Raw genomic sequence first — 17921 nt, forward strand, 5'->3', positions numbered from 1 at the left:
CCATTTGGGCTGCCACCCCCCCGGCCCGCCTTCCAAATGGGGCGAGCTGTCAATCAACATCGACAGCTCGCCCCCTTTGGATCGAGACCCGCTACGACTGGCGCTGTCGGTCGTAGCGGGTCTCACGCATGCGCACGCCGGCACCAACATGCGCATGCTCTGTGGGGGGCCATCGACCCGGTCCGAGCGCATCGGCGCTAACGACCGGGTCTGAATGACCCCCTCAGTGCTTGCGAGCGGGTCTGAATGAGGTCCAATGTTATTGGATGTAGTGAGGCTACTGGCAGGACTGCTATACTGTATAATAGTGGTGTCTAATTATTATCAGCACTAAGCATACCTCACAACTATTTGCTCTCAGTCCACCTACTATTAAAAACGGGGCGCCATATAGGAGAAACAGGGAAGTTGTCAGCGCCAAAAACAGCCTTGGCGGACCACATTCACTCCAGTCGGTCAATACAGGAAATATAAAAACCTGTGGCTCTCCGCTTGTTAAGCTGGCCAGGCATACTGGGACTAGTAGTTCAAAACCAGCCACTTGTTAGTTCTATTTTGCAATAGGCAGACAATGAAGAGAAGGCTGTACCCTATGAATGACAATGTACATTTTGAACTGTTTTGCCTGAATTGTATCCTGTGAATTTTTCTGCCCTGATTCGCACAATTATTCTGCGTCCTCTCTGCAGGTGGTTTTTATTTTCCGCAGAAAGTTCTGGCCTGGAGCGGATCCAGCATCTCCATATACTGTATGTACTGCAACAATAACAGGAAGGTTCCGTCAAAGGATATCATATGGGGTCTCAATATAGTAAAGGAAATCCCCTCACAGCAGTACACAGCAATCAGCGATTACATTGGCAAAGTCACATTTACAAATCTCATGACAACAACACCAAAGGGGAAATTCAAGTACGACGCGCTCTACTGCTGCGTTCCGGGCACCGTATGCCAACCCCGATATGCTGAAATTTACGTCATGGGTAAGATTCTTCATTACTGGTTCTGGTGTGTTCTGTAAGCAGCTATTTCAACTTTTTATATATTCACTATACATGTCAATGGTTCCTTGTAGGGGAAGTCATTTGCAATGCCCATAGGATATGTAAAACATCTTGGTTTTTAAATGAGTGCATGTATAGGGTCCAATAACGGTCCACTCCTTACCCTCCACTCCTTACTCTCCACTCCTTACTCTCCACTTCTTACTCTCCACTCCTTACTCTCCACTCCTTACCCTCCACTCCTTACTCTCCACTCCTTACCCTCCACTCCTTACCCTCCACTCCTTACTCTCCACTCCTTACCCTCCACTCCTTACTCTCCACTCCTTACCCTCCACTCCTTACCCTCCACTCCTTATTCTCCACTCCTCACCCTCCACTCCTCACTCTCCACTCCTTACCCTCCACTCCTTACCCTCCACTCCTTACTCTCCACTGCTCACCCTCCACTCCTTACTCTCCACTCCTTACTCTCCACTCCTTGCTCTCCACTCCTTACTCTCCACTCCTTGCTCTCCACTCCTTACTCTCCACTCCTTACCCTCCACTACTTACCCTCCACTCCTTACCCTCCACTCCTTATTCTCCACTCCTCACCCTCCACTCCTCACTCTCCACTCCTTACCCTCCACTCCTTACCCTCCACTCCTTACTCTCCACTCCTCACCCTCCACTCCTTACTCTCCACTCCTCACCCTCCACTCCTTACTCTCCACTCCTTACTCTCCACTCCTTGCTCTCCACTCCTTACTCTCCACTCCTTACTCTCCACTCCTTGCTCTCCACTCCTTACTCTCCACTCCTTACCCTCCACTACTTACCCTCCACTTCTTACTCTCCACTCCTCACCTTCCACTCCTTACCTTCCACTCCTTACTCTTCACTCCTTACTCTCCACTCCTTACTCTCCACTCCTCACCCTCCACTCCTTACCTTCCACTCCTTACTCTTCACTCCTTACTCTCCACTCCTTACTCTCCACTCCTTACCCTCCACTCCTTACCCCCCACTCCTTACTCTCCACTCATTACTCTTCACTCCTTACTCTCCACTCCTTACTCTCCACTCCTTACCCTCCACTCCTTACTCTCCACTCCTTACTCTCCACTCCTTACCCTCCACTCCTTACTCTCCACTCCTTACTCTCCACTCCTTACTCTCCACTCCTTACCCTCCACTCCTTACCCTCCACTCCTTATTCTCCACTCCTCACCCTCCACTCCTCACTCTCCACTCCTTACCCTCCACTCCTTACCCTCCACTCCTTACTCTCCACTGCTCACCCTCCACTCCTTACTCTCCACTCCTTACTCTCCACTCCTTGCTCTCCACTCCTTACTCTCCACTCCTTGCTCTCCACTCCTTACTCTCCACTCCTTACCCTCCACTACTTACCCTCCACTCCTTACCCTCCACTCCTTACCCTCCACTCCTTATTCTCCACTCCTCACCCTCCACTCCTCACTCTCCACTCCTTACCCTCCACTCCTTACCCTCCACTCCTTACTCTCCACTCCTCACCCTCCACTCCTTACTCTCCACTCCTCACCCTCCACTCCTTACTCTCCACTCCTTGCTCTCCACTCCTTACTCTCCACTCCTTGCTCTCCACTCCTTACTCTCCACTCCTTACTCTCCACTCCTTGCTCTCCACTCCTTACTCTCCACTCCTTACCCTCCACTACTTACCCTCCACTTCTTACTCTCCACTCCTCACCCTCCACTCCTTACCTTCCACTCCTTACTCTTCACTCCTTACTCTTCACTCCTTACTCTCCACTCCTTACTCTCCACTCCTCACCCTCCACTCCTTACCTTCCACTCCTTACTCTTCACTCCTTACTCTCCACTCCTTACTCTCCACTCCTTACCCTCCACTCCTTACCCTCCACTCATTACTCTTCACTCCTTACTCTCCACTCCTTACTCTCCACTCCTTACCCTCCACTCCTTACCCTCCACTCCTTGCTCTCCACTCCTTACGCTCCATTCCTTACTCTCCACTCCTTACTCTCCATTCCTTACTCTCCACTCCTTACCCTCCACTCCTTACTCTCCACTCCTTACTCTCCACTCCTTACCCTCCACTCCTTACCCTCCACTCCTTACTCTCCACTACTTACACTCCACTCCTTACCCTCCACTCCTTGCTCTCCACTCCTTACTCTCCACCCCTTACCCTCCACTTCTTACCCTCCACTCCTTACTCTTCACTTCTTACCCTCCACTCCTTACCCTCCACTCCTTGCTCTCCACTCCTTACTCTCCATTCCTTACTCTCCACTCCTTACCCTCCACTCCTCACCCTCCACTCCTCACCCTCCACTCCTTACTCTCCACTCCTTACTCTCCACTACTTACTCTCCACTCCTTACCCTCCACTCCTTACTCTCCACTCCTTACTCTCCACTCCTTACCCTCCACTCCTTACTCTCCACTCCTTACTCTCCACTCCTCACCCTCCACTCCTTACTCTCCACTCCTTACCCTCCACTCCTTACTCTCCACTCCTCACCCTCCACTCCTTACTCTCCACTCCTTACTCTCCACTCCTTGCTCTCCACTCCTTACTCTCCACTCCTTGCTCTTCACTCCTTACTCTCCATTCCTTACCCTCCACTCCTTACCCTCCACTTCTTACTCTCCATTCCTCACCCTCCACTCCTTACCTTCCACTCATTACTCTCCACTCCTTACTCTCCACTCCTTACTCTCCACTCATTACTCTTCACTCTTTACTCTCCACTCCTTACCCTCCACTCCTTGCCCTCCACTCCTTGCTCTCCACTCCTTGCTCTCCACTCCTTACTCTCCATTCCTTACTCTCCATTCCTTACTCTCCACTCCTTACCCTCCACTCCTTACCCTCCACTCCTCACCCTCCACTCCTTACTCTCCACTCCTTACTCTCCACTCCTTACCCTCCACTGCTTACCCTCTACTCCTTACTCTCCACTACTTACACTCCACTCCTTACCCTCCACTCCTTACCCTCCACTCCTTACTCTCCACTCCTTACCCTCCACTCCTTACCCTCCACTCCTTACTCTCCACTCATTACTCTCCACTCCTTACTCTCCACTCCTTACCCTCCACTCCTTGCTCTCCACTCCTTACTCTCCATTCCTTACTCTCCACTCCTTACTCTCCACTCCTTACTCTCCACTCCTTACCCTCCACTCCTTACTCTCCACTCCTTACTCTCCACTCCTTACTCTCCACTCCTTACCCTCCACTCCTTACCCTCCACTCCTTACCCTCCACTCCTTACTCTCCACTCCTCACCCTCCACTCCTTACTCTCCACTCCTTACTCTCCACTCCTTACTCTCCACTCCTTGCTCTCCACTCCGTACTCTCCACTCCTTGCTCTTCACTCCTTACTCTCCATTCCTTACCCTCCACTCCTTACCCTCCACTTCTTACTCTCCACTCCTCACCCTCCACTCCTTACCTTCCACTCATTACTCTTCACTCCTTACTCTCCACTCCTTACTCTCCACTCCTTACCCTCCACTCCTTGCTCTCCACTCCTTGCTCTCCACTCCTTACTCTCCATTCTTTACTCTCCATTCCTTACTCTCCACTCCTTACCCTCCACTCCTTACTCTCCACTCCTTAGTCCACTCCTTACTCTCCACTCCTTACCCTCCACTGCTTACCCTCTACTCCTTACCCTCTACTCCTTACTCTCCACTACTTACACTCCACTCCTTACCCTCCACTCCTTACCCTCCACTCCTTGCTCTCCACTCCTTACCCTCCACTCCTTACCCTCCACTTCTTACCCTCCACTCCTTACTCTTCACTTCTTACCCTACACTCCTTACCCTCCACTCCTTACTCTCCACTCCTTACTCTCCACTCCTTACCCTCCACTCCTTGCTCCTTAACCTCCACTCCTTATCCTTCACTCCTTACCCTCCACTCCTTACCCTCCACTCCTTACTCTCCACTCCTTACTCTCCGCTCCTTACCCTCCGCTCCTTACCCTCCGCTCCTTACCCTCCACTCCCTAGTCTCCACTCTTTACCCTCCACTCCTCACCCTCCACTCCTTACTCTCCACTCCTTTCTCTCCACTCATTACTCTTCACTCCTTACTCTCCACTCCTTACTCTCCACTCCTTACCCTCCACTCCTTACTCTCCACTCATTACTCTCCACTCCTTACTCTCCACTCCTTACCCTCCACTCCTCATCCTCCACTCCTCACCCTCCACTCCTTGCTCTCCACTCCTTACTCTCCACTCCTTGCTCTCCACTCCTTACTCTCCACTCCTTACCCTCCACTTCTTACTCTCCACTCCTTACCCTCCACTCCTTACTCTCCACTCATTACCCTTCACTCCTTACTCTCCACTCCTTACTCTCCACTCCTTACCTTCCACTCCTTACCCTCCACTCCTTGCTCTCCACTCCTTACTCTCCACTCCTTACTCTCCACTCCTTACCCTCCACTCCTTACCCTCCACTCCTCACCCTCCACTCCTCACCCTCCACGCCTTACTCTCCACTCCTTACCCTCCACTGCTTACTCTCCACTCCTTACCCTCCACTCCTTACTCTCCACTCCTTACACTCCACTCCTTACACTCCACTCCTTGCTCTCCACTCCTTACTCTCCACTCCTTACCCTCCACTTCTTACCCTCCACTCCTTACTCTTCACTTCTTACCCTACACTCCTTACCCTCCACTCCTTACTCTCCACGCCTTACTCTCCACTCCTTACTCTCCACTCCTTACCCTCCACTCCTTGCTCTCCACTCCTTACCCTCCACTCCTTGCTCTCCACTCCTTACCCTCCACTCCTTACCCTCCACTCCTTATCCTCCACTCCTTACCCTCCACTCCTTACCCCCCACTCCTTAGTCTGCACGCCTTACTCTCCACTCCTTACTCTCCACTCCTTACCCTCCGCTCCTTACCCTCTGCTCCTTACCCTCCACTCCTTAGTCTCCACTCCTTACTCTCCACTCCTTACCCTCCCCTCCTTACTCTCCACTCCTTACTTTCCGCTCTAGGAAACGATGATGAAAAGAAAACAAGACCTGAAAATTTGCACTGAAGTATTTTTCTATTTTTGGTTAGCTTTTAACTACTAGCACAAATATGTTATACCTTCTCTTCTCCATCATTGGAAAACACACACATTTCTGCCACCAACGCGTTTCACTTTTTATGGTACATAAGCAGCCCGGAAACCTACTCTTATTACATTGATGCATAGATTTATTTACCACTCCTTACTCTCCACTCCTTGCTCTCCACTCCTTACTCTCCACTCCTTACCCTCCACTTCTTACTCTCCACTCCTCACCCTCCACTCCTTACCTTCCACTCATTACTCTTCACTCCTTACTCTCCACTCCTTACTCTCCACTCCTTACCCTCCACTCCTTACTCTCCACTCATTACTCTTCACTCCTTACTCTCCACTCCTTACTCTCCACTCCTTACCCTCCACTCCTTGCTCTCCACTCCTTACTCTCCACTCTCTACTCTCCACTCCTTACCCTCCACTCCTTACCCTCCACTCCTCACCCTCCACTCCTTAGTCTCCACGCCTTACTCTCCACTCCTTACCCTCCACTGCTTACCCTCCACTCCTTACTCTCCACTCCTTACACTCCACTCCTTGCTCTCCACTCCTTACTCTCCACTCCTTACCCTCCACTTCTTACCCTCCACTCCTTACTCTTCACTTCTTACCCTACACTCCTTACCCTCCACTCCTTACTCTCCACTCCTTACTCTCCACTCCTTACCCTCCACTCCTTACTCTCCTCTCCTTGCTCTCCACTCCTTACTCTCCACTCCTTACCCTCCACTACTTACCCTCCACTTCTTACTCTCCACTACTTACCCTCCACTCCTCACCCTCCACTCCTCACCCTCCACTCCTTGCTCTCCACTCCTTACTCTCCACTCCTTGCTCTCCACTCCTTACTTTCCACTCCTTACCCTCCACTTCTTACTCTCCACTCCTCACCCTCCACTCCTTACCTTCCACTCATTACTCTTCACTCCTTACTCTCCACTCCTTACTCTCCACTCCTTACCCTCCACTCCTTACTCTCCACTCCTTACTCTCCACTCATTACTCTTCACTCCTTAATCTCCACTCCTTACTCTCCACTCCTTACCCTCCACTCCTTACTCTCCACTCATTACTCTCCACTCCTTACTCTCCACTCCTTACCCTCCACTCCTCACCCTCCACTCCTCACCCTCCACTCCTTGCTCTCCACTCCTTACTCTCCACTCCTTGCTCTCCACTCCTTACTCTCCACTCCTTACCCTCCACTTCTTACTCTCCACTCCTCACCCTCCACTCCTTACCTTCCACTCATTACTCTTCACTCCTTACTCTCCACTCCTTACTCTCCACTCCTTACCCTCCACTCCTTACTCTCCACTCATTACCCTTCACTCCTTACTCTCCACTCCTTACTCTCCACTCCTTACCTTCCACTCCTTACCCTCCACTCCTTGCTCTCCACTCCTTACTCTACACTCCTTACTCTCCACTCCTTACCCTCCACTCCTTACCCTCCACTCCTCACCCTCCACTCCTCACCCTCCACGCCTTACTCTCCACTCCTTACCCTCCACTGCTTACTCTCCACTCCTTACCCTCCACTGCTTACCCTCCACTCCTTACTCTCCACTCCTTACACTCCACTCCTTACACTCCACTCCTTGCTCTCCACTCCTTACTCTCCACTCCTTACCCTCCACTTCTTACCCTCCACTCCTTACTCTTCACTTCTTACCCTACACTCCTTACCCTCCACTCCTTACTCTCCACGCCTTACTCTCCACTCCTTACTCTCCACTCCTTACCCTCCACTCCTTGCTCTCCACTCCTTACCCTCCACTCCTTGCTCTCCACTCCTTGCTCTCCACTCCTTACCCTCCACTCCTTACCCTCCACTCCTTATCCTCCACTCCTTACCCTCCACTCCTTACCCCCCACTCCTTAGTCTGCACGCCTTACTCTCCACTCCTTACTCTCCACTCCTTACCCTCCGCTCCTTACCCTCTGCTCCTTACCCTCCACTCCTTAGTCTCCACTCCTTACTCTCCACTCCTTACCCTCCCCTCCTTACTCTCCACTCCTTACTCTCCGCTCTAGGAAACGATGATGAAAAGAAAACAAGACCTGAAAATTTGCACTGAAGTATTTTTCTATTTTTGGTTAGCTTTTAACTACTAGCACAAATATGTTATACCTTCTCTTCTCCATCATTGGAAAACACACACATTTCTGCCACCAACGCGTTTCACTTTTTATGGTACATAAGCAGCCCGGAAACCTACTCTTATTACATTGATGCATAGATTTATTTACCACTCCTTACTCTCCACTCCTTGCTCTCCACTCCTTACTCTCCACTCCTTACCCTCCACTTCTTACTCTCCACTCCTCACCCTCCACTCCTTACCTTCCACTCATTACTCTTCACTCCTTACTCTCCACTCCTTACTCTCCACTCCTTACCCTCCACTCCTTACTCTCCACTCATTACTCTTCACTCCTTACTCTCCACTCCTTACTCTCCACTCCTTACCCTCCACTCCTTGCTCTCCACTCCTTACTCTCCACTCTCTACTCTCCACTCCTTACCCTCCACTCCTTACCCTCCACTCCTCACCCTCCACTCCTTAGTCTCCACGCCTTACTCTCCACTCCTTACCCTCCACTGCTTACCCTCCACTCCTTACTCTCCACTCCTTACACTCCACTCCTTGCTCTCCACTCCTTACTCTCCACTCCTTACCCTCCACTTCTTACCCTCCACTCCTTACTCTTCACTTCTTACCCTACACTCCTTACCCTCCACTCCTTACTCTCCACTCCTTACTCTCCACTCCTTACCCTCCACTCCTTACTCTCCTCTCCTTGCTCTCCACTCCTTACTCTCCACTCCTTACCCTCCACTACTTACCCTCCACTTCTTACTCTCCACTACTTACCCTCCACTCCTCACCCTCCACTCCTCACCCTCCACTCCTTGCTCTCCACTCCTTACTCTCCACTCCTTGCTCTCCACTCCTTACTTTCCACTCCTTACCCTCCACTTCTTACTCTCCACTCCTCACCCTCCACTCCTTACCTTCCACTCATTACTCTTCACTCCTTACTCTCCACTCCTTACCCTCCACTCCTTACTCTCCACTCCTTACTCTCCACTCATTACTCTTCACTCCTTAATCTCCACTCCTTACTCTCCACTCCTTACCCTCCACTCCTTACTCTCCACTCATTACTCTCCACTCCTTACTCTCCACTCCTTACCCTCCACTCCTCACCCTCCACTCCTCACCCTCCACTCCTTGCTCTCCACTCCTTACTCTCCACTCCTTGCTCTCCACTCCTTACTCTCCACTCCTTACCCTCCACTTCTTACTCTCCACTCCTCACCCTCCACTCCTTACCTTCCACTCATTACTCTTCACTCCTTACTCTCCACTCCTTACTCTCCACTCCTTACCCTCCACTCCTTACTCTCCACTCATTACCCTTCACTCCTTACTCTCCACTCCTTACTCTCCACTCCTTACCTTCCACTCCTTACCCTCCACTCCTTGCTCTCCACTCCTTACTCTACACTCCTTACTCTCCACTCCTTACCCTCCACTCCTTACCCTCCACTCCTCACCCTCCACTCCTCACCCTCCACGCCTTACTCTCCACTCCTTACCCTCCACTGCTTACTCTCCACTCCTTACCCTCCACTGCTTACCCTCCACTCCTTACTCTCCACTCCTTACACTCCACTCCTTACACTCCACTCCTTGCTCTCCACTCCTTACTCTCCACTCCTTACCCTCCACTTCTTACCCTCCACTCCTTACTCTTCACTTCTTACCCTACACTCCTTACCCTCCACTCCTTACTCTCCACGCCTTACTCTCCACTCCTTACTCTCCACTCCTTACCCTCCACTCCTTGCTCTCCACTCCTTACCCTCCACTCCTTGCTCTCCACTCCTTGCTCTCCACTCCTTACCCTCCACTCCTTACCCTCCACTCCTTATCCTCCACTCCTTACCCTCCACTCCTTACCCCCCACTCCTTAGTCTGCACGCCTTACTCTCCACTCCTTACTCTCCACTCCTTACCCTCCGCTCCTTACCCTCTGCTCCTTACCCTCCACTCCTTAGTCTCCACTCCTTACTCTCCACTCCTTACCCTCCCCTCCTTACTCTCCACTCCTTACTCTCCGCTCTAGGAAACGATGATGAAAAGAAAACAAGACCTGAAAATTTGCACTGAAGTATTTTTCTATTTTTGGTTAGCTTTTAACTACTAGCACAAATATGTTATACCTTCTCTTCTCCATCATTGGAAAACACACACATTTCTGCCACCAACGCGTTTCACTTTTTATGGTACATAAGCAGCCCGGAAACCTACTCTTATTACATTGATGCATAGATTTATTTACCACTCCTTACTCTCCACTCCTTGCTCTCCACTCCTTACTCTCCACTCCTTACCCTCCACTTCTTACTCTCCACTCCTCACCCTCCACTCCTTACCTTCCACTCATTACTCTTCACTCCTTACTCTCCACTCCTTACTCTCCACTCCTTACCCTCCACTCCTTACTCTCCACTCATTACTCTTCACTCCTCACTCTCCACTCCTTACTCTCCACTCCTTACCCTCCACTCCTTACCCTCCACTCCTTGCTCTCCACTCCTTACTCTCCACTCTCTACTCTCCACTCCTTACCCTCCACTCCTTACCCTCCACTCCTCACCCTCCACTCCTTAGTCTCCACGCCTTACTCTCCACTCCTTACCCTCCACTGCTTACCCTCCACTCCTTACTCTCCACTCCTTACACTCCACTCCTTGCTCTCCACTCCTTACTCTCCACTCCTTACCCTCCACTTCTTACCCTCCACTCCTTACTCTTCACTTCTTACCCTACACTCCTTACCCTCCACTCCTTACTCTCCACTCCTTACTCTCCACTCCTTACCCTCCACTCCTTACTCTCCTCTCCTTGCTCTCCACTCCTTACTCTCCACTCCTTACCCTCCACTACTTACCCTCCACTTCTTACTCTCCACTCCTTACCCTCCACTCCTCACCCTCCACTCCTCACCCTCCACTCCTTGCTCTCCACTCCTTACTCTCCACTCCTTGCTCTCCACTCCTTACTCTCCACTCCTTACCCTCCACTTCTTACTCTCCACTCCTCACCCTCCACTCCTTACCTTCCACTCATTACTCTTCACTCCTTACTCTCCACTCCTTACTCTCCACTCCTTACCCTCCACTCCTTACTCTCCACTCATTACTCTTCACTCCTTACTCTCCACTCCTTACTCTCCACTCCTTACCCTCCACTCCTTACCCTCCACTCCTTGCTCTCCACTCCTTACTCTCCACTCCTTACTCTCCACTCCTTACCCTCCACTCCTTACCCTCCACTCCTCACCCTCCACTCCTTAGTCTCCACGCCTTACTCTCCACTCCTTTCCCTCCACTGCTTACCCTCCACTCCTTACTCTCCACTCCTTACACTCCACTCCTTACACTCCACTCCTTGCTCTCCACTCCTTACTCTCCACTCCTTACCCTCCACTTCTTACCCTCCACTCCTTACTCTTCACTTCTTACCCTACACTCCTTACCCTCCACTCCTTACTCTCCACGCCTTACTCTCCACTCCTTACTCTCCACTCCTTACCCTCCACTCCTTGCTCTCCACTCCTTACCCTCCACTCCTTGCTCTCCACTCCTTGCTCTCCACTCCTTATCCTCCACTCCTTACCCTCCACTCCTTACCCTCCACTCCTTAGTCTGCACGCCTTACTCTCCACTCCTTACTCTCCACTCCTTACTCTCCACTCCTTACCCTCCGCTCCTTACCCTCCACTCCTTAGTCTCCACTCCTTACTCTCCACTCCTTACTCTCCGCTCTAGGAAACGATGATGAAAAGAAAACAAGACCTGAAAATTTGCACTGAAGTATTTTTCTATTTTTGGTTAGCTTTTAACTACTAGCACAAATATGTTATACCTTCTCTTCTCCATCATTGGAAAACACACACATTTCTGCCACCAACGCGTTTCACTTTTTATGGTACATAAGCAGCCCGGAAACCTACTCTTATTACATTGATGCATAGATTTATTTACCCCTCTAAGCTTCTCTTTTATATGCTACGTATAATTAGCTAAACCAAACTTTATAAAATAATTGTGTAAGGTCTGTCCCGCTTCCTCACTGCACGCACAGGGGAAGCCTGGGTACGCCCCAATGGTCCCCACTGCAAGGTTGACAGGACAGACAGAGCGATGGGAGGGGGGGAGGTTTGGAACAGTGCTGGGATGGAGTGGGGTGGATGGAGCGGTGACGGAGCGGGGGGTCAGAACAGGAGAGCAGGGGCAGGGATGGGAAGAGTGGATTTTAGTAAATCTCTATTAGTAGAGATTGCTGTTAGTTGTGTCTTCTAATTTTAATGAACCAAAGTATTGTTTCTGTTTTACTGATACATTTTTCTCGGATTATTTGATAGACGTTAATATCAGCAGCACGTGTGAAACGAATGGAGATATGACGGTCATGATCTGCAGATGGAGCACTAAACAGGTCACATTGCTTAAAGAGAGCACCTTAACGCTTCGATACTACCAGTGAGTGCATTACATGTATTAATTTTATTTACAAGAAATGCAAACTTTACAGCCGCCATAATGCAAACTTTACAGCCACCATAATGCAAACTTTACAGCCGCCATAATGCAAACTTTACAGCCGCCATAATGCAAACTTTACAGCCGCCATAATGCAAACTTTATAGCCACCATAATGCAAACTTTACAGCCGCCATAATGCAAACTTTATAGCCACCCTGTTCTTCCTGATGAGCTTACCTGTGAAATACTGTGAAATTCTGTATTAACTTAAATTTTCAGTTAGTTATTTATGAAAATACTTTTTATTAGCCTTTATATAGTGCCAGCGTATTCCGACATGCTTAAGATTCTGATATAAAGTATACAGAAGCTTCCTACATACTGTACTGTAGCCCATGTCTCTTCTATACAATATACTGGTGCTGTTTTTCCTAATTATTTCCTGATGGCATTATGGGGCTCACTGAGTAGTTAAACATATTTTGCATTTAAATCGCTTGCTCAGCTCTGCAAGGGTAATATACGCACCTATTAGTACTACAGGAGAGAACAGTAGTATATGTGCCTGGGTTACACCAGGAGAGAACAGTAGTATATGTGCCTGGGTTACACCAGTAGAGGACAGTAGTATATGTGCCTGGGTTACACCAGGAGAGAACAGTAGTATATGTGCCTGGGTTACACCAGGAGAGAACAGTAGTATATGTGCCTGGGTTACACCAGGAGAGAACAGTAGTATATATGCCTGGGTTACACCAGGAGAGAACAGTAGTATATGTGCCTGGGTTACACCAGGAGAGAACAGTACTATATGTGCCTGGGTTACACCAGGAGAGAACAGTAGTATATGTGCCTGGGTTATACCAGGAGAGAACAGTAGTATATATGCCTGGGTTACACCAGGAGAGAACAGTAGTGTATGTGCCTGGGTTACACGTGGGTTACACCGGGAGAGAACAGTAGTATATGTGCCTGGGTTACACCAGGAGAGAACAGTAGTATATGTGCCTGGGTTACACCAGGAGAGAACAGTAGTATATGTGTCTGGGTTACACCGGGAGAGAACAGTAGTATATGTGCCTGGGTTACACCGGGAGAGAACAGTAGTATATGTGCCTGGGTTACACCGGGAGAGAACAGTAGTATATGTGCCTGGGTTACACCAGGAGAGAACAGTAGTATATGTGCCTGGGTTACACCAGGAGAGAACAGTAGTATATGTGCCTGGGTTACACCAGGAGAGAACAGTAGTATATGTGCCTGGGTTACACCAGGAGAGAACAGTAGTATATGTGCCTGGGTTACACCAGGAGAGAACAGTAGTATATGTGCCTGGGTTACACCAGGAGAGGACAGTAGTATATGTGCCTGGGTTACACCAGGAGAGAACAGTAGTATATGTGCCTGGGTTACACCAGGAGAGGACAGTAGTATATGTGCCTGGGTTACACCAGGAGAGAACAGTAGTATATGTGTCTGGGTTACACCAGGAGAGAACAGTAGTATATGTGCCTGGGTTACACCAGGAGAGAACAGTAGAATATGTGCCTGGGTTACACCAGGAGAGAACAGTAGTATATGTGCCTGGGTTACACGTGGGTTACACCGGGAGAGAACAGTAGTATATGTGCCTGGGTTACACCAGGAGAGAGCAGTAGTATATGTGCCTGGGTTACACCAGGAGAGGTCAGTAGTATATGTGCCTGGGTTACACCAGGAGAGAACAGTAGTATATGTGCCTGGGTTACACCAGGAGAGAACAGTAGTATATGTGCCTGGGTTACACCAGGAGAGAACAGTAGTATATGTGCCTGGGTTACACCAGGAGAGAACAGTAGTATATGTGCCTGGGTTACACCAGGAGAGAACAGTAGTATATGTGCCTGGGTTACACCAGGAGAGAACAGTAGAATATGTGCCTGGGTTACACCAGGAGAGAACAGTAGTATATGTGCCTGGGTTACACCAGGAGAGAGCAGTAGTATATGTGCCTGGGTTACACCAGGAGAGAATAGCAGTATATGTGCCTGGGTTACACCAGGAGAGAACAGTAGTATATGTGCCTGGGTTACACCAGGAGAGGACAGTAGTATATGTGCCTGGGTTACACCAGGAGAGAACAGTAGTATATGTGTTTGGGTTACACCAGGAGAGGACAGTAGTATATGTGCCTGGGTTACACCAGGAGAGGACAGTAGTATATGTGCCTGGGTTACACCAGGAGAGGACAGTAGTATATGTGCCTGGGTTACACCAGGAGAGAACAGTAGTATATGTGCCTGGGTTACACCAGGAGAGGACAGTAGTATATGTGTTTGGGTTACACCAGGAGAGGACAGTAGTATATGTGCCTGGGTTACACCAGGAGAGGACAGTAGTATATGTGCCTGGGTTACACCAGGAGAGAACAGTAGTATATGTGCCTGGGTTACACCAGGAGAGAACAGTAGTATATGTGCCTGGGTTACACCAGGAGAGAACAGTAGTATATGTGCCTGGGTTACACCAGGAGAGAACAGTAGTATATGTGCCTGGGTTACACCATCCCCATCCTGCTCCCCTTAGTACAAGGAGTCGTAAGTACAAAATGGCACCTCAGTCGGCATGGTTACTGATAACCCCAGATTTTATGCTGCACATCTCTAGTTGAGAAAAACATATTTTGTGGTGGTAGAAAATGCTAATTTTTGCACTAAACCACCCACTGTCACAAAGCCCCCAGTTAACAGAAGAAAGATTGTAAAACTGAATTAGGTCAACACATATATTATAGAGGACCTGGCACAGCGGCGGTCGTCACGTTTTGGCCTGAATGAGATGAATGTGGCTATAAAATGGATCAAGCTGCAAATTGGTGCATCGATCCGGGGTTACTCTCTCGCTGTCTCTCCTGTGTGATTGATGTAAATGAGAGCTAGGTAGGGTATTAATTAGCCTTATTTTAGTGGGGAAGGGGGGTTTGTTGCTGTGTTGTGATTGTTTTTATTACAAATTTCACAGTGTATCAAAGAATATTTTAAGAATATGAATCACCTATTGCCGTATTTGTTTAAGTGGAAACCGCAGAGTTACGTTTCCAGTCATGGCCCTTTCTGTGTGGAGTTTGTTTGTTTTCCCAGTTTTTGCGTGAGTCTCCTCCTGGCGCTCGGGTTTCCTCACAAAAGCATACTGGTAGGTTAAATATCATCTGCAAATCGCGGTGTAATATGTGTGCACTATATAAATAACTGGTAATAAATAAATAAACAAGGGAGTCGGGATGCAGGTAAGATGCCGGCAGTTGAAATCCTGGAACCGCGTTACCGAACCATGTCCAGAATACCGGCGCCGGAATCCGAATATTACTTGAGATGCCGATGCTGGAATCCCAACAGCCGGTATCCTGAACGTGAGTATAGCAGTTAGGCTGGGGGCAGGGGGGGCTAAATTTAGGCACCGGGGGGGGGATTAGGGCTAGACACTAAGGGGGGAGGGTTAGGTTTAGGCACTAAGGGGAGGGTTAGGCTGCAGGGAGGGGGTAAGGAATAGGATGCAGTAAGAGAGGGTTAGGGGGCTGAAGGGGGGGAAGGTTAGGATACTTAATGCCCCTGTCGGGATTCTGAGCATCGGGCTGCTGCTGTCTGTCTGCTGACCACCAGCATGCTGACGGCCGATCTCCCGTTTGTATTCCGTTGAGTCAGGGTAAAGCAAAAAAAGGAGCAAATTTGCACCTTGGTAAAACCATCTCGCACTGCAGACGGGCAAATTTAAAATGAATAGACAGATTTAGGGCCTGATTCTTAGATGGGCACAGCGGCGTATATGTCTTGTGCTGGTCGCACGTCTGCAACATTATACAAATGCCGCTACAACAAGCTCTTCCCTGGTGTAGAGCCATGCGTCTGTATGTGCAAGGACTAAGAGGCCAACTTTGAGCGTCTTTAGACACTGTAAAGCCGCTTTCTGGTCCTTTAGACACTGTAAAGCCGCTTTCTGGGACTTTCAACACTATATTGCTGCTTTCTGTGACTTTAGACACTGTAATGCCGCTTTCTGGGACTTTAGACACGGTAATGCCACTTTCTGGAACTTTAGACACTGTAATGACGCCTTCTGGGACTTTAGACACTGTAATATCACTTTCTGGAACTTTAGACACTGTAATGCCGCTTTCTGGTCCTTTAGACACTGTAAAGCCGCTTTCTGGGACTTTAGACACTATATTGATGCTTTCTGGGACTTTAGACACTGTAATGCCGCTTTCTGCGATTTTAGACACTGTAATGCCACTTTCTGGAACTTTAGACACTGTAATGCCGCCTTCTGGGACTTTAGACACTGTAATGCCACTTTCTGGAACTTTAGACACTGTAATGCCGCTTTCTGGGACTTTAGACACTGTAATGCCACTTTCTGGGACTTTAGACACTGTAATGCCGCTTTTTGGGACTTTAGACACTGTAATGCCGCTTTCTGGGACTTTAGACACTGGGATGCCGCTTTCTGGGACTTTAGACACTGGGATGCCACTTTCTGGGACTTTCAACACTATATTGCTGCTTTCTGTGACTTTAGACACTGTAATGCCGCTTTCTGGGACTTTAGACACGGTAATGCCACTTTCTGGAACTTTAGACACTGTAATGACGCCTTCTGGGACTTTAGACACTGTAATATCACTTTCTGGAACTTTAGACACTGTAATGCCGCTTTCTGGTCCTTTAGACACTGTAAAGCCGCTTTCTGGGACTTTAGACACTATATTGATGCTTTCTGGGACTTTAGACACTGTAATGCCGCTTTCTGCGATTTTAGACACTGTAATGCCACTTTCTGGAACTTTAGACACTGTAATGCCGCCTTCTGGGACTTTAGACACTGTAATGCCACTTTCTGGAACTTTAGACACTGTAATGCCGCTTTCTGGGACTTTAGACACTGTAATGCCACTTTCTGGGACTTTAGACACTGTAATGCCGCTTTTTGGGACTTTAGACACTGTAATGCCGCTTTCTGGGACTTTAGACACTGGGATGCCGCTTTCTGGGACTTTAGACACTGTAATGCCGCTTTATGGGACTTTAGACACAACCAACGAAACTTGCACCAGCCCCATGCTAGGCGCAGAACCTCCCTCAGGGTATGGCCTCCAACGTGAGCGATTATGCGCCTGAGCTGACAACCAGTTCTGTGACACGCCCATAACACGTCCATGAGATGTATTATCTCCGTGCGCCCAATAAATGCCCAATACAGTTTCAAAACATTTGAGACT

The 17921-nt window shown here is 49.3% G+C and overlaps 1 protein-coding gene across 1 annotated transcript in view; it reads left to right on the forward strand.

Annotated features, from left to right (window-relative positions):
• LEPR (leptin receptor) overlaps positions 1–17921 on the forward strand; it is a 100285-nt gene that overhangs the window by 50666 nt on the left and 31698 nt on the right. The window contains exons 8-9 of the mRNA XM_088442373.1: positions 690–983; positions 12547–12664. Of these exons, the coding sequence (XP_088298499.1) occupies positions 690–983; positions 12547–12664 (412 nt within the window). The remainder of the gene's footprint in view (positions 1–689; positions 984–12546; positions 12665–17921) is intronic.

Source organism: Taudactylus pleione, unplaced genomic scaffold (assembly GCF_031769625.1).
Source record: "Taudactylus pleione unplaced genomic scaffold, aTauple2 ptg000310l, whole genome shotgun sequence".
NCBI lineage: Eukaryota > Metazoa > Chordata > Amphibia > Anura > Myobatrachidae > Taudactylus > Taudactylus pleione.